Source organism: Schistocerca nitens, unplaced genomic scaffold (genome assembly GCF_023898315.1).
Source record: "Schistocerca nitens isolate TAMUIC-IGC-003100 unplaced genomic scaffold, iqSchNite1.1 HiC_scaffold_465, whole genome shotgun sequence".
NCBI lineage: Eukaryota > Metazoa > Arthropoda > Insecta > Orthoptera > Acrididae > Schistocerca > Schistocerca nitens.
Window position 1 is genome coordinate 2,971,359 of NW_026045998.1, and position 22,823 is coordinate 2,994,181.

General features: G+C 44.6%; 1 protein-coding gene across 1 annotated transcript in view; it reads right to left on the bottom strand.

Moving 5' to 3' along the window:
- Positions 1 to 22,823, bottom strand: part of LOC126232176 (ras-associated and pleckstrin homology domains-containing protein 1-like) — a 239,834-nt gene that overhangs the window by 15,453 nt on the left and 201,558 nt on the right. The window contains exons 12-13 of the mRNA XM_049942473.1: positions 15,462 to 15,670; positions 502 to 756 (exon numbers count right to left, since the gene is read on the bottom strand). Of these exons, the coding sequence (XP_049798430.1) occupies positions 502 to 756; positions 15,462 to 15,670 (464 nt within the window). The remainder of the gene's footprint in view (positions 1 to 501; positions 757 to 15,461; positions 15,671 to 22,823) is intronic.

Consider the following 22,823-nt stretch of genomic DNA (forward strand, 5'->3'; position numbering starts at 1 on the left):
GTAGGAACGTCGTGACGACGTGACACCGGGGCTAGGCAAATCGACTGAATATTTTATTTGTGAAAAAAGTTGAAAGTTCATTTAGAGGCAAAATTAATTTAACATTCCAGCCTCCACGCACCATTTATCACTACCCGAGAAATTTCAAAAATGGGCTCCCGAGTGGTGCCCGTCACCCCGATTTGACCCCAGTCACTTCTGCTCGATAAACATTCTACAGGTGAGATGGCACAAATATTTCCTTATTTAAAAGAACTTTTAATACACTTTGCTGTCATCTTCAGGTCTAAAACAATCTTTCCTTTACAAAATGTGTCCCTTTCAAATCTGGCCTCGTTCCGAGTAGTCGTTCGGATAAAAAGAACAGCACATTATAAAAGTTTCGTCGTAACAAAAATATTCGAAAAACACCTCTCGCAAATGACTGCGTACGTACGTCACTCGTCCGTTCTACTTCTACTCCTACACGACTCAGATCCCCCGTTCGTGACGGGTACTTACCGGAGGGGGGGCGGCGAGCGGCCCCCGGCGCGTCGGCGACAGGCAGTCTGTCGGGGCCGAGGCGTCCGAGGGCGGCGCGGGCGTCAGTGCCGGGGGCGGCGGGCGGTAAGGCGGGGGCGGCGGGGGCAGAGAGGCCAGGCTCAGCCGGCTGCCCGACAGCTCGGCCGGCTGCAGCGGCGGCGGTGGCGGCAGCGAGTCCAGGCTCAGCGTGCTCTCGAACATGTCCGGCGGGGGCGGCGGGAGCTCCTCCTCCACCTGCCGGCAGCGCAGTAGTAGTACGCGGTGAACGTCAGTGCCAGAGACACATTCGGAGGCTACGCAGATGTAGCTAGTTAAATTGTAAACTCTGACTGGGTGGTAGTCAAAGAGTACGCGCGGAAAGGTGCGTCCGTCGGGTTCTGACGGTGCCCGACCGTCTCGGAATTGTGCCACGGGGCTTCTACTGTACGAGGGGAAGAGTCGCCGTCCGCTCCATTCGGCACACCCCGTCTGACGGACCGTGCCGTAATCGAGCCCTGCGCGTACCGTGAACTTTCCGGCACTGACAGGTAACAATAATTTCGCTATCGTTGCCCGATAACCTAATACCGGTACAAAAATGTTGTGTTCTGTGCACAGCTGCTTACATTTAATGTGATCTGAGTAATTATTAACACAGAAATATGTAAATCTTTCTTACAATAAATTTTGTTGAATTTATGTAACAAATACGTATCAGTTAATCTAACCGATGTCTGTCAGTGCCACAATCGATTAAACTCTGTGGCCTACAAATGTAATTGCATATAGAGAGAGGAGTAGTCTTGAGAGGGAGTCTCACAAATCGAGTCCAAATGGACGGACAAGTTTTGTGCAGACACAGTAAGCAGTTAGAATTTTGTAGCTCATTTGAGAGGATAAATATCGTATTATGTGAAAGATAGGCGTTGTATATTTTAGGATTGACAGATTCCTGGTCGAAAAAACAATCACTGACAAACAAGTTATTATTATTTCACAGTTGAAGTTACTCGACAAACCAAATGGTACTGGAAAATTACACATTTTTCCGTGCAGGAAAATATTGAGACCATCGTACCTCACAGAAGAAGGCAACAAAGCCAGCAAAAGAGTCAGCTAAGTAATAAAATTTTGACTTTACCAATTTCACACGAAAATGACAACGGTCCACACAGTGAGTGGATACATCGTAACAGATAGATATTCAGCCAGCACAGTATGCAACTGGCCGCGCTTCTGTTATTTGGTGAGTCGTTACTGTTACTCCTAAACTATCTCTTATGTATTACTCTTTCAACCCTGTTAAAGTGGTTCTCGAGTATTTCAATTTCTACAGCTCTTCTGCTCATCCCGGTACGGCGATGACAGCGTGTCGATGAGCTACACAGTCTGAACTGAAATTGGCGGATCCCTGGCCCCGGTGCATACCTTCCTCTCTCCAACTGTCTGTGTAACATTATTAACAGACGTCAGCTGTGCGTAATAGCAGCTTACAGATGAGGGGCATTTATACTATTAATACACCCACTGTCATTGCAATACTTCATTTTTCTGTCTGTGTACAATGCATTTGAAAGCTACAACTTCGTTTTCAAATAATACAATTTTTGAGACTGCACCTCGTCCGTGTCATCACCCGGCAGAAAATGTGTGACATAGCTGTTGTTTTTTTTTGCCCTTCATCTACAGAGAAATGTTTCTTTAACAATATTAATAAACCAGTAAAGCATTACATTCCTTATATCTTAATATGTAAACAAAAATAATGTAATATTTGGTACTTTACTACACCTTTGAACCACAAATTGTGCCAATTTGGTGCCATAATACAGTCATAAACATTTTAAATCAGTTAAAGCGTAAGTAGGATTGGGTAAGCTTGCTAACCAATAGAAAAGACAATCCACTTATCAGCAAGTGAAAGTAATATTTCATTAATTAAAAATATAAGAGACGGTTTTCTCGTAAAACTGAGAAATACGTACTCCGTTTACTGCCAGGCCGTAAGCTGAAGCACGTACAGAGCCCAAAAAAATCGGACAATACGGTCCCGGAAAGTGAAATCGTAGCTCCAAAATGTGCCAGACTCTATCCAGAGTACAAAATTTTGTGGCCTAGTGAACAAGTCCCTGACGTCTGCAAACGTAACTCGAGGAGGCCGGAAAATCGGCGAGTGTGCGAAACGAACTGACCTCGAGCAATTTCAGAGTACTGTAGAAAAAGCTAACCCAGATGGCAGATCTGCATCGGTAACTGTTCGATTACAGATTTGTTATCCCAACTACCTCAGCATCCGTAACCTCGGTCTGCCGACCCAATACGATAAACAAACCAAAATACGAGTTTGGAGGTAGGCACCTCAGGAGGTTTGCTCACGAAGTTACCGTAATTTTTAATTAGCCTGCAACTGCCAGTGCTAAATTTGTGCACTCTAATAATGTAGCAAGGCCAATGAAGTGATGCAATTTCAGTGAGTGTACAATGGGGGGAGGGGGGGGGGGGGGGGGAGGTATTATGGTGACTGGCTTTTGAGGGAGTAAACTTTGTGCTGATACCAGGATCTTTTATCAACCCGGACAGCCTTAACACACACACACACACACACACACACACACACACACACACACACACACACACACAAAAATCAGGGCTCCCTCTAGGACAGGGTGTGCTACGGTGTTATGTGACATAATGGTGGCAGGCAGATGAGCTGTGTGGGTGGCGGAGGAGGGGGAGGGGGAGAAAGCGAGGGCGATGCAGGTGGCAAACACACTTCCAGGAAGACGGCAGTTGGAATCGCCGCCTGGCCCCGGTTCGCTGTAGATTCCCAAATCACGAGAGGCAAATGCCAGGACGGTTGCTTCGGATACTGCACTACTTGCAGAAAGGTAGGTCCTCACCTTTCTTACTCCATTCCGTAATTTGTTTGTGTCGGTCAGATGAAAATGGACCAGCAGAGCAGCCAACACCAGTCGCATTTAAAATGTAACAGAAATTTTCTAATTTTGCCCGTCTTATTAGTCCGATTTGCGCACTTGTTTCCTCGTTCTGTTAACACACGGGTCTGAGAGGTGTCCGTACAGTGTTACCCGTCCCGGCTATTTAGTCTGTCGTCAGCTGTCGAGAATATAATACGTGTTCTGACAGTAGCTGCAACTGTCTATTTAGCTTAAAAATGGATCAGAGGATATGTATTAAATTTTGGTATAAAAATAGAATTAAATACAGAAAAGTCTTAGAAATGTCAAACATTGGTGATTCTGCTGCTAGGAATAACACAAGGGTTTATAAATGGCAGAAGCATTTCGGCAAAGGTCGTGAAGAGGTCGAAGGCAGCGACCGCCCGCGACGGCCTGCCACACTGTCGACCCGCGAGATTGTGGAAAAAAGGGAAGAAATGACTACGAACAGTCACCGAATCACAGTTGGAGAAATTCGAGCTGATGTTGGCAAAAAACCTCTCTTACCCAGTGATATTTATGGTGTATGAAGCATGTGACTTAATTTTCTTTTCTTTTTTTTTCCTCAAAATTGTCGAACTTCACATAAGAACAGCAATGAATGTGAGTTACTCAGAAGTCACTAGATGAAGTCAAAAACAATGCAGAACTGAAACCCGTCACAAAAGGTGACGCAATGAGGGCTCGCAGATACGTCACGACTGAGGCTCAGTCATCGCAGTGGAATCACCCCGGTCGGTGAGACGAAAATTGAACGACAGGTGCTCTCAGATGTGACGTTACACTCACTACGTCCTTCGATTTTAACAGTTCGGTGTCCCACGAGATCGAACATTCGATAAGGACTACTACTGGCAAAGTTCGGCGATGTCGGTGAGGAAATAAAAACAGATTTGTGGCAAAACTACGCTGAGCTTTTGCACCACCCTAATGCATTTCATTGCCAGTTCGTGAATTTTCAGCCGAAACAGCACTGCACCGATGCTGCAGCCTATCCCTGTATGACATTTTTCTGTTTCCAAAAATGAAGAGGAAAAGAAAAATCTGGAGCACAATGTAACGAAACTAAATTGTAAAATTTCACACACTTCTAATTTTATATAAATTATCATTAATGGCTTAAAAGGTTTCTGTCTCTTTACCGATGTAAAATATTACGAAACTGGTTTCCGACGGGGACTTAATTTTAAAATGTAATTCAATTTTGGGTAGGTTTCGAAAAACCGTACCTTATATGAGCAAACCTATAAGTTCCAGAAAGAAAGCATTTCATGAAAACTATACTTAACTCACATTAATTATATTTCAACAGACACTCTAAAACACTTCGTACACATAGTTTTTACTGCAGATCATTTTTCTTGGCCCAGATCCCTCTTCTTCTACTTACTCAGCCTTTTTTCCTTTCTGAGGACCTCGTAGCATAGCGCGTAGTAATCCTGTCGCGAAACATTAGTGTGTGAACCGCAATTACACTATAAGGAAGTTGCTTGTGGAGGGCATCGGATGAACTGCAAGAGTAAACTGTAAGAGTTCTCAGTTTTTTATGTTGTTGAGCAACAGTCATTCAATAACTTTTAAATTAACACACCGCCATTTTACTGTATTGTTGTTTATTTAATTACGACCTACGTTTCGGCCTTTTATGCCATTTTCAAGTGATCGAGTTTATGTCATTAACATATTCTGCAGGACATCAAGCTCAAAATTGTCGATAAATTAAGAAAAATATTTGCTCTCCATGAAATGCCAGATGTAAAATCATCATCTTGTAAAAAGTGGGAGCGTGTGAAATTTAATAAATATATAAATATAACGTGCGTCCACTATTATTTACTGATCTTTTTACAAGATGACGATTTTACACCTGCCATTTCGTGGGGATCGGATATTTTTCTTAATTTATGGCCAATCTTAAGCTCGATATGCAAAATGTGTTAATGGAATAAACACAATCACTTAAAATGGCATACAAGGCTGAACCAAGGTTGTAATTAAATAAATAAGAGTACAGTCAAATAGTGGAGTGTTCATTAAAAAAAAAAAGAGTTCTGTTTACCATACGTTTCCTATAGATATCTCGATGTCTCATCACTCATCAGTTATCTTCTCCATTCGTCGCTGATTCTTAGGTGTTGTTGTTGTTGTCTTCAGTCCTGAGACTGGTTTGATGCAGCTCTCCATGCTACTCTATCCTGTGCAAGCTTCTTCGTCTCCCAGTACCTTCTGCAACCTACATCCTTCTGAATCTGCTTAGTGAATTCATCTCTCCGTCTCTCTCTCTTAGGTGACGTATGAACCGTGAAAGCCATGTTGCTAATATAGATAGTTATTTCTATTGTGAATGATGAATTCCAAGTCTTTTAATTTAAAAGAAGGGATGCCATCTCTTTTTATTGGTGTAATATGAAAGACATATCGCACAGCGACATTTTGCCCATCGAGAGCAACTAACATCACGTTCGAGAAACTTAGCAAATTTAATAGTAATCAGTTTCTCCTCACATTAAATATTTTGTAGCCACTCTAATCAATTTCCGAGGCACTTTTAATACTAGAAGATTCACTACAGCTCTCACTACAACACACAATACTGCCTGTCGTCTGAAGCTTATGGCTTCCGACTTGACACGACGACAGATTACTCCGGCCTGAAGACTATAGCGGGCACCTTTGTCAGTGCAAATTACAGTTTGTCACCACTCGGCTGTTACCGCTGATGTTTGTCAAATCACTCTTATTCAGCATACTATGTTCAAACATAATTATTCCAGCTATTAGAAACACGAAATGGTAGTAAGGCTATGGATTCCAGCAAAGACAGCTTACGTTTTCAATGTGATGATCGTTAATTCTGGAGATTTAACTTTATCCAACTTGCCACCAAAAGAGGGCTGTCATTTTAGAAGCACAGATGAGATTAAAAATGTACTGCCGAGAGAGCTAAAAGCTACAAATCTTTAACATATTGCAGCGTGTCAGCAACTGTGAAATGTACAGCAAATAAACAATTTTTTCAGCCTTCAGTTGTAAGGTAATTTTTAATCGTTTACCTAGGTTTCGATTCCAGTAATGGAATCTTCTTCAGAACCTATAAATTAAACCACATACGGACATATATTACTCACTAAAATGCATTATCTGTCTAATGATTGAATATTAAAGAAATTGTGATACTTACAAAAAATTAAATTATTTTGTGAGCCAAACACTGGCCATGTCACAGATTAAAAATTAAAACAATAAAGACGCACAATCATAAGATTATGTCAGTCAAAATTAAAACCATTAAGGCGAACGTAGACGGAGCTACGCCGGCCAGAAATCAGGACCACACGAAAGCGGCTCGAAAACTAGGCGTTGTGAGCAGTTACGCGGCGAGGCTCGGCCGCGGCCAAGCGCATGCGCAAGCGCGAGCGCAAGCGCAGGGGCGAGAGACAAACTGTCTCAAAATTACCTAGAGCAAATATACATATAAACAAAATGTGACTGAAAGCCGTCCTACAATTGGACAAAACTATCTATTGGTATAGCAACATTAAACAATTTACCTGAGAACATACTACAAAGCCAAGGTAAATTTTTTCTTTTTTAAATATTATGGTAAGAAGGCGTAGCCCCGCGACAGTAACTAAAAATTAGTGTCAAAACCATGTGTGCTAAGCATAAAATGTCTTTAACATAAAAACGCCTTAGCAACTATGTGTCATTACCAAGCATATAACGAAATACACACATGTACATTGGCATTATAATAAAGGGACAAAGCAGATAGGGAAACAGCATCGGCCATTCGAGGCGGACTGTTGGTCAACTCCACTGGAGTAAAGGTTGAAATCCTTCGAAATAACTTCTATTTTTTAATTGCAGCTGATCATTAAGTAAGTTGTCTCTATCAATACTAAGATGTTTAAAAATTTGCAATTCTTCGAGGGTGTCTAGCCTACATCCCTTTACTTCATTATGCAACAGCTCTGCATCTTTTAGAGGCTTGGGAGCATGCGCCTTTTGGACCAGATGTTCAGCAAATGTAGATCCTCGAGTTCCATCACCGCTTTTTGTCGGCAGATGCTCTTTAAACCTAACAGACAGGGCCCTTCCTGTCTGGCCAATGTAATAAGAAGGACATTCAGCACACGTGATTTTATACACACCTGACAGCGATGATTTATCATTACCTTTATCCAGGGAATGAACTAAGTTCTTTTTGAGGTTGTTGGTGGTAGAGTATGAAACTTTACACCCTAGGTTTTTTAATAAACGACCTACCTTATAGGATATGTTACCTATAAAGGGAACTGATATGTATTTCGTTGCCTGGTGTTGATTGTGAGTATCTGAACTAGAAAGGGTGGTAGTCTTCTTTCGTGTTTTTTTATTGAACAACTGTCTCACTATACTGGGATTATATCCATTATTCTGAGCGATGTTTTCGAGGACTTTTAATTCGTTCTGTAAGTTGACTGGCGAAAGTGGAATGGAAAGAGCTCGATGGATGCTCGAGTGAAAAAAGGCCATTTTTTGGGCCTGAGGATGAGTGGAATCAGCTGGGATGATGATGTCGGAATAGGTTGCTTTCCGAAAAATTTTGAAATCTATTTTGTTGCCAATAATGGATAGAGTCAGATGGAGATAGTCTAAGGTCCTATCAGCTGTCTGATTTTCTTGCGTGAAACTGATTTTTTCATGTAGGTTATTGAAAGTGGTAAATAACAGTTCTAGCTCTTCATGGGAACCTTCAAACACAAACAGCAAGTCATCTACATATCTCGCATAGAATATTATATTATTTGCCAAATCTGGATAATTCCGAAAAAACAACTGCTCCATTGAGTTTATAAAAATATCTGACATGATACCAGCTAACGGGCTGCCCATAGCTAGACCACAGGGTTGCGAATATATTTTATTATTGAAAGAGAAATAATTGTACTTGAGGGTGGTGCGTAACAGAACCATTAGTTCATCGATCTCAGGGGCCGATAATTTTTTATGGTATCGCAAATTCGTTTCTATAATGTCCATCGTCTGTTCAACGGGTAAATTAGTGTATAAATTTTTAATATCAAATGATACGAGTTTTGTGATGTCAGAACAGGCTAAAGTTTTAAGTTTGTTGGCCACGTCTACCGAATTTTTGACGGAGAAATTTTTTTCAAACACAAAATTCTCTTTCAATTTACGATGTAGGAACCTAGCTAGTTTGTGGTATGCACTTTTGGTACTGTCAACGATCGGACGGATAGGATGGGAAATTTTATGAACCTTAAACTGGCTTCTCAAATTAGGTGGTTTCGGATTCATGTTTATAAGGCATTTTTTATAAAACCCGCCGATTAACTTTTTTGTACTGCTAAGAGCCGACCTTATCTCTTTTTGGATCACGGATGTGGGGTCCACCTCGATTGGCACGATGCCATTTTCCTCAAAAAACATTTCCGTTTTACGGATGTATTCGCTTTTGTGGGCGATAATTAGGGAATTGCCTTTGTCGGCCTTACTTATCAGTGCTTCATTATTTTTAAGCTTAAGATTAATGCTCTTCAACGTTTGATGTACCTATAAGGTAGGTCGTTTATTAAAAAACCTAGGGTGTAAAGTTTCATACTCTACCACCAACAACCTCAAAAAGAACTTAGTTCATTCCCTGGATAAAGGTAATGATAAATCATCGCTGTCAGGTGTGTATAAAATCACGTGTGCTGAATGTCCTTCTTATTACATTGGCCAGACAGGAAGGGCCTTGTCTGTTAGGTTTAAAGAGCATCTGCCGACAAAAAGCGGTGATGGAACTCGAGGATCTACATTTGCTGAACATCTGGTCCAAAAGGCGCATGCTCCCAAGCCTCTAAAAGACGCAGAGCTGTTGCATAATGAAGTAAAGGGATGTAGGCTAGACACCCTCGAAGAATTGCAAATTTTTAAACATCTTAGTATTGGTAGAGACAACTTACTTAATGATCAGCTGCAATTAAAAAATAGAAGTTATTTCGAAGGATTTCAACCTTTACTCCAGTAGAGTTGACCAACAGTCCGCCTCGAATGGCCGATGCTGTTTCCCTATCTGCTTTGTCCCTTTATTATAATGCCAATGTACATGTGTGTATTTCGTTATATGCTTGGTAATGACACATAGTTGCTAAGGCGTTTTTATGTTAAAGACATTTTATGCTTAGCACACATGGTTTTGACACTAATTTTTAGTTACTGTCGCGGGGCTACGCCCTCTTACCATAATATTTAAAAAAGAAAAAATTTACCTTGGCTTTGTAGTATGTTCTCAGGTAAATTGTTTAATGTTGCTATACCAATAGATAGTTTTGTCCAATTGTAGGAAGGCTTTCAGTCACATTTTGTTTATATGTATATTTGCTCTAAGTAATTTTGAGACAGTTTGTCTCTCGCCCCTGCGCTTGCGCTCGCGCATGCGCTTGGCCGCAGCCGAGCCTCGCCGCGTAACTGCTCACAATGCCTAGTTTTCGAGCCGCTTTCGTGTGGTCCTGATTTCTGGCCGGCGTAGCTCCGTCTACGTTCGCCTTAATGGTTTTAATTTTGACTGACATAATCTTATGATTGTGCGTCTTTATTGTTTTAATTTTTAATCTGTGACATGGCCAGTGTTTGGCTCACAAAATAATTTAATTTTTTGTAAGTATCACAATTTCTTTAATATTCAATCATTAGACAGATAATGCATTTTAGTGAGTAATATATGTCCGTATGTGGTTTAATTTATAGGTTCTGAAGAAGATTCCATTACTGGAATCGAAACCTAGATAAACGAGTAAAAATTACCTTGCAACTGAAGGCTGAAAAAATTGTTTATTTGCAGCTAAAAGCTATTTCGAAGATCGCATTCCGAAAATGTTTCTGAAGATACGAAATAGTGCCAGTGCAAGTTTCCGCCATCACAGACGAGCGGTCGTCGCAACATACCGTCACAGAAGGACCCAGGTTCGATTCCCCGAACCGACAGATTCTCTCCAGCGGGAGGACCGAATGAGCTACACTCGTGACGTCGACAGAAAAGCTGCCGGTCCGAGAGGTGGCGGCTCCGGGAACAGAACGTCGACAGCAGCCGAGAGTGCGGCATGCCGACTCCTCGCCCCCCTGTACCGCATCCGAGGACGGTACGGCAGTCTGTCGACTATCGCGCAATCTTCGGGGCCCGATCGCGGTTTTCCTCTTTCGTTTCCTTTCCTGTCTGCTAGCGTAAGGATATAATGTGAGAGGCTGTCGAACAGAAATGAACACTGGCCACAGTGGGACCGCGGAACACTGAGTCCTCACCACACACGCCACATCTGTCGCACCAGAAGACGAGACGACCGATTCCCACTTCGTAGAAAGCGGTCGGCCGCCGACATATCGGTGGCCGCACCCACTCTCGCATGTCCCCATCCCACCGAATTTGACGTCCGCCTTCAGGTCGGCAAAGGTGTGAAAATTGTGCTGCAAAGGATCTGGGCTGTACAGAGAAAGTTGCAGTGTTTCCAGACCGAAATACCCAAGCGGAGCAGCCACCATCAGGTCAGCTGTGTGGGGGGGGGGGGGGGGGGGGGCGACTGTTACTGTGCGACAGGACGATTCCGAGTGCGGAGCCACAATCTGTGCACCGGGCTACAAATACGTTTTTGCAGGAACTGCGCCTCGCCGTAAAGTTGAAAAACTCGGGAACGGCACCCGACCGAATCGTCCCGTCGCACGATAACTCACGTCTCCACACTGTCGAGTAGACGAAGGCTACACTTGACCGATTCGGCTGGGAAACGGTGCGAGATCGTCTGCACAGCCCAGATCTTTCACTGTGCGATTCTCACACCAGTTTCAGTCAGACGAGGTCGTGTAAGAGTGGATGCAGTTGTGGATCTGTTCCCAGCCGACTGCACTATACAGAACACGAATCGATTGTTCCATCTCCCAGTGGGATCTACGTTCGAAAACACTTGTGCTAATTAGTTTTGAATTGAACCATTTGTGGCAAGTGTTCAGTTTTCATTTGACTGCCCCTTATATGTAATTATGCCTATTGACTTTGTGGTATACGGAGGATGTAAATGAAATAATAAAAAAGTACCACTATTTTCTACATATACCTCATATAATATAGTACCACGAATAGTTGAGGTATTCAGTTAAAAACGGTGTCTGGTTAAAAACAAAATAATTTCCACAATGCTTCAAAATTTGTCTCCTCGAGTAAAAAAAAGAGTAAGAAACTTTTTATGTCAGTGTGTGGCCATAAATGCTGAATTTCCAAGGTATTAGAAGTTCGAGCAGTGCGTGCACACACACACACACACACACACACACACACACACACACACACACACACACACGTGCACACCTCGACGTGTGTGAAAACCTGCAACTGTTACGTGCTCGCCTCTGTGGGTCGTCGTCGGTACACCAATCGAGTAATCGCCAGATTGTCGAACAAGAAGTACCAGCCCGAAGTCAATTGAGAACTCGTACGAACTTTCGACAAGTGTCAAGAGTAACGAATATTTAAAATGAACACCACCGAGGTTAAGTCGTACTTAAAATACACCGTATTACAGTGTCGACAGTGGCACACGAGCTGCGGGTTCTATTACAATCGCAACCACCAGTTATGTCGTACCGTCGCAAACACGGCAGTACCTACGCGTAAGTATACCGCTTCACCATTTATAATGTCCGAAAACAATCTGCGGAATGAAAACCGATCGTAACTTAACTACCCCCAGATTCCACCGTTAAAAAAATAGGGGCCTATGTCGGCAAATAGAACATACTTACAATACTTCCGAGCCGTGTGTCCCACTCGAATAAAAGTGTAGTCTCTCGACAATTTAATTACTCGGCAGAATCGAAATGCCGAACTTAACTGTACGAGGCGGAAGTCCCGTAAGTGGTGGCCGTTTCGATACGGCCTCTATTTTCAATAAACGAAAGTACGACACACTGGGCCAGTATTCCCACAACTGATTTAACGGCTGCGAGAGAGAACTTTGACAACTGTCGGCAACCTCACAGCTGCGAGTAGCTAGCCGCGTCACTACCGAGCCACTTCACAATAAGCCGTACCGGCGATTCTCGGTAGTTCGGTACCGGAGCCCTCCCGTTTCTACTACTGTCTGCACAGCTGAGGGACACGACTGACAGTGGGGAAGCTACAGAATCTGACTTTGCAGTAACAGTAAACGAGACTCGAGGGCGAGGGAAAGGTGAGAGGAGGAGACGCTCTGAGGGGGGGGTGTGGAGGGACGACCTCTCCGTATTCCGTCAGTGCGTCGACAGCACTACTGCCGTCATTTTGACGGAACGTCTTTACGAGTGGAAACCCCACTCACCTCCTCCGGACCCGAGTCGACCGCCTACACCGACGCTCACGTTTTGACCCCGTGACGCCGTACTGATACCGGCACCTAACTGTGTCACCTCCCATTTTAGGCCCCCTCTCCTTTTCTTCTCTCTCTTCTCCTCTACCTCCTCCCTTAGTCGTACCGCGCGTGTATCGCGGGGCTTTCGACACGCAAAGGGAGGGAGAAAGGGGGCACACGTGTGCGGTCGACCACGGTGACGTAGTGCTACGTGTGGGCGTCGCCCTTATCTCCGCTTTGAGAGGACTGGTGACTGGAGCGGAAACATTCCTCTAAAAGGAAAAGGTAAGTGCTCTCTTTGTGAAAAAAGGTAGATAGTAGTGTAGACTATAATGTCTACCGTTCTACCAAACTGAAGGAACACGACACAGTTTGTAAAGTTTCAACTTTGGATGAAGTTTATTGATACCAACGAGCATAAACAAAACTCGTCCCGTTCCAAATGTAACTGACAGAAAGAGTAGTTAGTTTTCTGTTGTGTGTGTGTGTGTGTGTGTGTGTGTGTGTGTGTGTGTGTGTGTGTGTGTGTGTGTGTGTAGTGGTCACTAATGACTGAAATGATCATTCCGGTAATTTCTGTTGTGTGTGTGTGTGTGTGTGTGTGTGTGTGTGTGTGTGTGTGTGTGTGTGTGTGTAGTGGTCACTAATGACTGAAATGATCATTCCGGTAATTCTATCGCAATCTGTTTACGGGTCACTGGGCAACGTATCGACTACCTGACTATTCTGTGATTAATATCTGTCTTATTCAAACAGTAAATAGACTCACGCTTTAAGCATCGGGAACACTTACTATCCCTTCCGATAATTCTTTGATAATTATTATTAAGTTAATGTCAACAAATCACAGTCAGTGTCACCCGATCCTTCACGCGACTATAACGTGCGACAGCCTACCGCGTACCTCAAACTTCGCACCGATATTTCGAAGTCCGCGCTCGATTTGTTTGTAACGAAGTTTGGCCGTGGTTCCATAGAATATTTTCTAAACCGACTCAGGGTTGTGAATTATCAGTTCTATGTCCATTCCTAAAAATTACAGAGGACCCGCACTCGATTACGACTCGACCGCGCACTCGAGCAACTCTGAAAATAACGTCCCTCTCGAAGAGAAAAAATATCACGCGTAAAGCAGCATTGTGATCTGCTATGTCAAAACACATTTATATCCGTTCGTAAGCACTCATTACCTATCTATTGATCCCAAAACGTATTGTACATAATTAAATTCTTTACTCCACAAATAACTTATAAAATTTAGAAATTATTTACACGTATACTGCGTCAATAACAACAACAAAATCTCGACTTCACGGGTTACTACCTGTTTTGACTGTGCTGCTTACAAGGTTATCCGACTGTAATGGACATCCCTACAAGATTATTTCTTAAAGATTTTGAAGGCTACACAGACAATTACCCGTCGTGAGAGTAACACTACTGACAACACAGACCCTGGAGTGCACACTCTGATCGTCATTCCTATAAAGTCGGGTACCCGTACCGTAAACAGTTCTCTGCCTACCCTGGTTCGAGTAGCAAAAGTTTAATTATAACCATCCTGTACTTGTCAGGGTTTCATAATGTTAGGAAAGATGGAGGAGGAAAAGAAAATTTTATAGTGCCGACAGGGTGTCGGGGGAGAGGGAGGGGGGGGGGGGGGGTCTCTTACGCAATTTCGATGTGACCCTGGTCTTTATTTTACACAGTCAGTATCACATTAAGTGTGTCGTATATTACACTACATTTTTTTTCTCTTTTTTTTGTATTATAAGATTTCCTTCGGCACGGTCAGACTCTTTTTGCTTTGACCGATCCTTTGCTTACGCGATTATCTCTCTCTCAGTACTCTACTGAACAACTATCGACTTCAGACGTCGATATCGATCAAATCGGTGGTCGTTTTGACGTGACGTGTCAGTACGTTCGTTTGCAGACCCTGTTTAATGAAAACCGTGAGCTCATCCACACGACTGCTAACAGTAATCCGTTTAACTTCGGCTACACGATAAATCGGTCAAATCCGAAGGCCGTAAATTCGACTAAATACCTGGGAATTACAGTTAAGAACAACTGAAACTGGAAAAAACACACAGAAAATGTTGTGGGGGAGGTGTATCGAAGACTGAGTTTTATTGACAACCTGGAGTACTCCTGCACAGTGTGGCATCCTTACCAAATGGGATTAGTAGAGTACATCGAAAGAGTTCAAAGAAGGGGAGCACGATTCCTATTACCGAGAACTAGGGGAGAAAGTGTTATCGACACGATACGGGATTTGGGTGGATATCATTAAATCAGAGGCTATTTTTGTTACGGCGGACAGAACCTTCTCACGAAGTTTCAATCACCAACTTTCTCCACCGAATGCAACAATATTTAATTGGTGCCGACGTACGTAGGGAGAAACGCTCGACGTAATAAAATAAGGGAAATCGGAGCTCGCACAGAAAGATATATAAATGTTCGTTTTTTCCACACACTGTTCGAGACTGGAAATAATAGAGAAGTATCGCAAAAGTGTTTCGACGAACCCTCTGCCGGGCACTCCAGTGCGATTTGCGTATCCGCAGAGGTGCAGACGTAGCATACGAGTTACGCGCGAGATACGCACCTGTGCGCAAGTTTCTCTTACCTCCGACTCTGCCGGCACGGGCAGCGGTGGGGGTGGCTCCCTGACGGGGGTGGACGAGCTGGACGAGGAGGCGGAGGCGGAGCTCCGGGCTGACCCGCCCCCGATGCTGTGGTGCCGTTTGAGGGTGCTCGAGTTGCTGCCGCCGTCCGCGCCGCCCCCGCCGTCCGGCGTCGACGGCGTCTGGCACGACCGCCGCCTCCGCACCGAACCTGCGAGACGGGCAGTTTTCTGACTGTGACGGACAGGAAAGAGCAAAGGTGGCCACTCGACCGGAGCCGAGAGACACGCGGTGCGCAGACAGAGTGGCAGCTACCGAGCTAATCGACAGTCGACGTCCGATTTTTCACCGTCACTGAACACCCGACACTGTCCTCACTCTGGGCTACACGAGTCGGGGTCGGCACTCGGTTGCCGATTACAGGCGACACGGGCAGATTTCAAACAAAAAAGAACGATTGGGAGAAAAACGAGAACAAATAAAAGCAGTCAACAGGACAACAAATGTTATACGGTACATTATTAGAAGTACAAGAATAATTGCATTTAAGCTGATTAATTGAATAAAAATAATAATAAAAGTCGTCCGATTAGATTTAAAAATAAAAAAATTTTCCTGCATCTGATGAGATTTGAACTGTGGTGTCACCGCCAGACACCACACTTGCTAGGTGGTAGCCTTTAAATCGGCCGCGGTCCGTTAGTATACGTCGGACCCGCGTGTCGCCACTGTCAGTGATAGCAGACCGAGTGCCACCACACGGCAGGTCTAGAGACACGTACTGGCACTCGCACTCGCCCCAGTTGTACAGCCGACGTTCGTAGCAAAGGTTCACTGACAACTACGCTCTCATTTGCCGAGACGATAGTTAGCATAGCCTTCAGCTACATTTGCTACGACCTAGCAAGGCGCCGTATTCAATTGATAATTAAAATTATGAAGCATGTACCGTAACGAGAGATGTTCTACAATTGTGGATTAAAGTTAAGTATTACATCATCTACGTACTTTATTTACAATTCTCAAGATATTGTCCTGTTCCAGACCTCACGCCAGTCAGCGTGTAATTAAACGCGTGCATTTTGGCCTCCTATAGAAACACAGTGTTGGCTCTTCTGCCAACACCACAAAATTGGCAACGAGTCTCAAAAAGGTCTTCGCTTGCGGAAGGACAAATGTGTGTTTTTTGCTCGTGATTTACCATATCTGGGACATGTAATCAATGCCCAAAGCATACATCCTAGTCCAGAGCACCTCCGTGCCATACAAGACTTGCCTTCGCCGCAGAATTTGAAGCAGCTACAGAGTGTGCTGGGTAAAATAAATTACTACCATCGCTATGTGCGCAATGCCTCTTCCATTTCAGCTCCACTTCATCGCTTACGCCGTAAAGGTGTTCCGTTCGTCTGGAGGACGGAATGCGAACGCGCCTTTCGCCAGTTGAAATCGGCGTTGCTTTCAAATACTTGCCTTATGCCATTCGATCCCCGGAAACCCCTTTTGTTAATGGTAGATGCATCGGATTTCGGGATCGGTGCTGTGCTTGCGCACAAAGATGGATCGCATGGTCGCCCTATTGCCTTTGCATCCAAATTGCTCTCCTCTGCGCAAAGAAATTATTCACAGATCGAGAAAGAAGCCTTGGCTCTCGTGTTTGGTGTTACAAAGTTTCATGATTTCTTGTATGGTCGTCACTTTACCATCATCACAGACCACAAACCTTTGACATCGCTTTTTCATCTGAACAAGCCTGTACCTCCACGTACAGCGCAGAAATTCATTCGCTGGTCTCTTTTGCTCTCGCAGTACTGCTACGATATCTTGTATCGGTCCACTGCTCAGCACGGAAACGCCAATGCGTTGTCCCGTTTGCCTGTTGCTGATGATAGAGCGTTCGATTCTTCCGAACTTGCTTGCCTGTTCATTGATGCGGAAACCGATGACGTGGTCGAATCGTTTCCGATTGATTTTCGTCGTGTAGCTACAGCCACAGCTGCAGACCCTGTCCTTGCTACCGTTCTGCGTTTCGTTGCTACGCAATGGCCCTTGTCGAAATCACGGATCGAGGATCCGTTGGTTCGCCGATTTTTTGCTCACAAGGAGAGACGTTTTGTTCGACGTGGTGTTTTGCTGTTGCGTTCCGATAATGATCAGTCCAGAGTCGTGGTCCCACGTTCATTTACAGTCCTCTGTCTTACGGCTTCTCCACCAAGGACATTGGGGTATAGTGCGAACGAAACAACTTGCTCGTCAGCATTGTACTTGGTTCAGAATCGATGCTGCGATTACGAATATGTGCTCTTCTTGCATGGCGAACAACAATCCGCACCACCGCGGAAATTCTTTGCATGGCCGAATGCCACTTCCCCTTGGCAACGCTTACACATCGATTTTGCTGGTCCATTCTGGAATGCTCGATGGTTGGTTGTTGTCGATTCCTTCAGTAATTTTCCTTTTGTTGTCAGGATGTCTTCCACGACGTCCTCAGCCACCATCCAAGCGTTATCTGCTATCTTTTGCATTGAAGGTCTTCCACAGACTATTGTTTCTGACAATGGCCCACAATTCATGTCCGCAGAATTTCAGTCATTCTGCAAGGCCAATGGTATTCAACATCTCACATCCGCGCCGTTTTCGCCTCAGTCAAACGGTGCCGCTGAACGATTGGTCCGGACTTTCAAGTCCCAGATGTTGAAGTTGAAAAAGTCGCATTCTCGGGAGGACGCGTTGTTGCTCTTTTTGTCCTCGTATCGCTCTCAGCCCCGAGATGGTCGCTCGCCGGCTGAGTTCCTCCACGGTCGTCCTCATCGAACCTTCATGTCTTTGCTGCATCCGCCACATCAGGTTCCTGTGCAGCGGCAGACGCCTGCTTTTGCTCCAGGCGACATTGTATACTATCGCAACTATCGAGGTTCACGGCGTTGACTCGCAGGGCGCGTTCTTCGCTGCCTCGGCCGCGCTATGTATATGGTTTTGGGGGTCTCTGGTGAGGTGCATCGGCATCTCAATCAGCTGCGCCTCTGTCGTCGCACGGGTTCTGCCGCTCCCCGTCTGCTTTCAGCGACGGTGCCATCCGGTCAGCGCCCTGGGGACCCAACTACTGGCTCGCCTCATCCCCAGGTGTTACCGACGCTGCCTTCCATTTTGCCACATGGCGACGCGCCGCCGCTGCCGCCTGTTCTCCCGCCGGCAACGCCCGCAGTGCACGTTTCACTGCAACCGCCAGGCGCCTCCCTGGGTCACGCGCTGCTGATCGCTTCCCATGACCAGCTGTCCTCCGACATGGAACTCTTGCCCGCTCCGGACCGGACCACATGGCGTCTTCACCCGTCGGCTGCCCCGACGCGATGGGGGTCAACCCTACGGCCCCGCCTGTCTCTTTACGGGCGCATACACCGCATGTTGGCGTGCACCCTGGACTAGGTTTTCAGGCGTTTCCTAGCTCCCCTCGGACCGAATGGCCGGGTGCGGGTGGCACAGCCTCGCCTGTGGTTAGGCTCCCCACCTCATCGCATACGTCAACATGGGGTCCTCCCCACGGCGGGCGGAAGCCTTATAACACAACCGTTCACCGATTTGCGGGGGAGGAATGTGGTGTCACCGCCAGACACCACACTTGCTAGGTGGTAGCCTTTAAATCGGCCGCGGTCCGTTAGTATACGTCAGACCCGCGTGTCGCCACTGTCAGTGATAGCAGACCGAGCGCCACCACACGGCAGGTCTAGAGACACGTACTGGCACTCGCCCCAGTTGTACAGCCGACGTTCATAGCAAAGGTTCACTGACAACTACGCTCTCATTTGCCGAGACAATAGTTAGCATAGCCTTCAGCTACATTTGCTACGACCTAGCAAGGCGCCGTATTCAATTGATAATTAAAATTATGAAGCATGTACCGTAACGAGAGATGTTCTACAATTGTGGATTAAAGTTCAGTATTACATCATCTACGTACTTTATTTACAATTCTCAAGATATTGTCCTGTTCCAGACCTCACGCCAGTCAGCGTGTAATTAAACACGTGCATTTCAGCCTCCTATAGAAACACAGTGTTGGCTCTTCTGCCAACACTACAAAATGAACCTACAAGCTTCTACTTGTCAAGTTTATACCTTAAACACTTCACTAGGGTAGAATGTTACATTTATAGCTCTGGTGACCCAGTTGTAATGATGAACTGTGGTCTTCAAAAAATCCAGCTTCACACAATGTCGTGTGAAGCTTATCTGATGCGAGCCAATCTCTGTAACTACAATAACTGTACATGTGACACTGAATCGTGTCTTGGGCAGAAGGAGCCAGTAGTCTTTCGTCAGTGCTGTGCATGAAACATGTGTATTTTATTAGCTTTTGTGTGTGTGTGAACAAACCCAGACAAGTGACTGGAAGCAAAGTGATCAATTATTGTGGAAGTTCGGCAACAGCAAATGATTTGGGTGAGAGGCTGAGTGCTCAGATTGGAGGAAACCAGCTCTGGTGAGTGAAGTGTCAAGTATCATCTCATTTGAATCAGACTGTAGTGACAACCGTACTGTGTTACGTGTGCCTCTTTTAAGTACGTACCTGTCTTCCTTTTTTTTCCCCTGCTTCCATCCCATTAGTTCTGTTATCATCTTTCAAGTTTTTTCGTACAACCACCAGATGGCAACTGAGATGTGACACCATTAGAGTTTTAAATTTTATCTAAGTTATTGTTAAAACAGTGACAGGTCAGAAACAGCTGCCGGCCGGTGTGGCCGAGCGGTTCTAGGCGCTACAGTCCGGAACCGAGCAAGAGCTACGGTCGCAGCTTCGAATCCCGCCTCTGGCACGGGTGTGTGTGATGTCCTTATATCTGCGGTGGTTCATTTACGGGGAAGTTTTTCACGATCGATTACTACAAAACTTAGCATTCGGAAGAAGGTAACAGAGCAGCAATCCAGTTGTGTCACCTCCAATTCTGAGTCTAAGGTGTAACCCTCCAGCAACGATTGTTAGGTACGGAAACCCAATAGTGCACGAATACGAGAAATAATACGTCCGTGTGGCTCGTCACCAGATAAAATCGTGAGTCTCGGTAAGACGATAAAAACTGCCATTCTCGCTCCTACGCGACACTTGCGGAAACGGGATACTGTACGCTAACTAGAAATATAAAAATAATGACGTGAAACCCGTCGAGAATTTGTGAAATTAGAACAGCGTGCCGGAGCGGGACTCGAACCCGGCACCTCCGCCCCTCGTTGGCAAGTGCTCCGCCGACCGAGCGCGACTTGCGACACGGCCTCACAGTACCTCCTCTCCCCGTCTTACGTACTTCACACGAGTTCCTCGGCATTCCTTGCAAGACTAGCACTCCTGAAAGAAGGGACACTGCACTGAAATGGCTCAGCTGCAGCTGAGGTGATTTCCAGCCTGCAGGGGGCCGCAACACGGCGCTCGCGAGGCTCCGTCAGCTGTTAAAGGCAAAGACAGAAGGTTCGAGTCCCGGTCCGATGTAAGGTGTCCGTTCTGGTGCGCAGTGAAAACTGGTTGTGTTCATTCTGGTGCACAGTGAAAACTGGTTATCTGGGAACTTTGGTAAAAATTAAGATGGAAAATTCGTGACTTGCTGTGGTCAGTTAATACAAATTGTCACACAAACATGCTTACCTCTTCTTTTTCTTTTTTTACAATCGTATTGACCAACTAGGATCACGTTGACAACTTCAGTTCCTCTTCTTCCTTTGTTGTTGTTTTCTATTTCTCCAGTATTCCCTCATGTTCTCCCCACGAAGTCTCTTCCTTTCTTCTGTCCATGTTGTTCCCGATTTTTTATTTCTTCTGCTTTGAAAGCTTTCCAAATTTAGTATTTTGTTTTTAAAATGGTTTCTTTCTGCTATTTGTGATTCTTTGATGTTGTTTCTTTCAAGATGTTTTCTTACTTCTGTAATCCACGCTATTGTTGATTTCTTCTTCCAGAAATATAGGAGTATTTGTTTTGTTAGTCTATTTCCATCCATTCAGTAGAGATGTCCAAAACAGGTTAATCTTCGTTTGGCCATTACTTCAGATATTTTCTCTATATTTTTGTGGATCTCCTCATTACTTATTTCCAACCATCTGTAGTTTTCATTGCACCCATTATTTTTCTAATAATCCTTTTTTCCAGTACCTCTAGTTCGTCCATCTTATAGTTCATTGTTAGGCATTCAGATCCGTGTAAACATTCTGGTCGTACCACTGTGGTGTAGTGTTTTAGTTTTGTTTTTCTAGATATACATTTCTTGTTGTAAATATTTTAGGTCAAACCATATGCTCTCCTTCCATTTTGTTAATTCTTACATCTATTGCAGATTTTTCTAGACCATTCTGTTGTATAGTGTCTCCAAGATATTTAAATTTATTTACTCGCTCTATTTTACCTATTTGTGTTTCTATGTATTTTGGTGCATTTTTATATTTGTCATGAATTTTGTTTTTCATGCTGAAATTTTGAGACCAGTTCTGTTTGCTAACTTTGGGAATTCAGGGATGACCTTGGATTCCCTACTCTATACAAACATGGTTACTAATTATTACAATTTGAAAAAAAAAAAAAAATTATTAGAATTTTTTGTTATAATTACTGCTCAATCTACTTTATCATTATGCTCAGTGAAACTGAGACAATTTTTAATAAAAGTAAACCGTATTGGCCCAAAAATAAGTCACCACCACATGTAAACCACACCCCTAAATTCAGAGCTGGGGGGAAATAAAAATAAAAGATAAAAAAAATTGCACATAAATAAGCTGCACACTGATTGAGAGGAGAAAAGTTACCAAACATTTATCTGTACATACTTGCAGGGTGTAAGTATCACCACATACATTTGTCCTGGTATTTGATACAACACCCTGGCAACATCCTTTGTCTTATTAATCTCATCGCTATCAGTTCTGGTATTCACTTCATCACCCTCATTCCTACCACTTTCTTCACTCTCTTCCCACAGTGCATCATCCTCACAGCTGTGCCGCACATTCGACAGGCGGCACCTGTCGAACCCCTCGGAGGTGGGCTGACGATACCGAGGACTGCAGAGCGGGAATCCACTCGCACAGAACGGTGACCGGTGACTCCTTTAAGGGCACGGTCTACTTCCGGGAGGCAATCTGGATACATTTTTTAGAGGTTGCCCTCAAACGGCACTTTTACTGTCTCATCTAGTGGCTGTAGTTTTCAAGTCATTCGTCCAGGTCTTTCGTCCGGCAAGTTTATCTTTTACTTCAGCAGCTAGATGTCCCCCACAAACATACAAAACTAATACGGGCCTCTCAGTGAGGGCTCCAGACTTGCGATTCTGAATGTCAGACGACCAGTCGACCGTCAGTAGCGTCGTTATCCGGCCCTTTTCTTCGC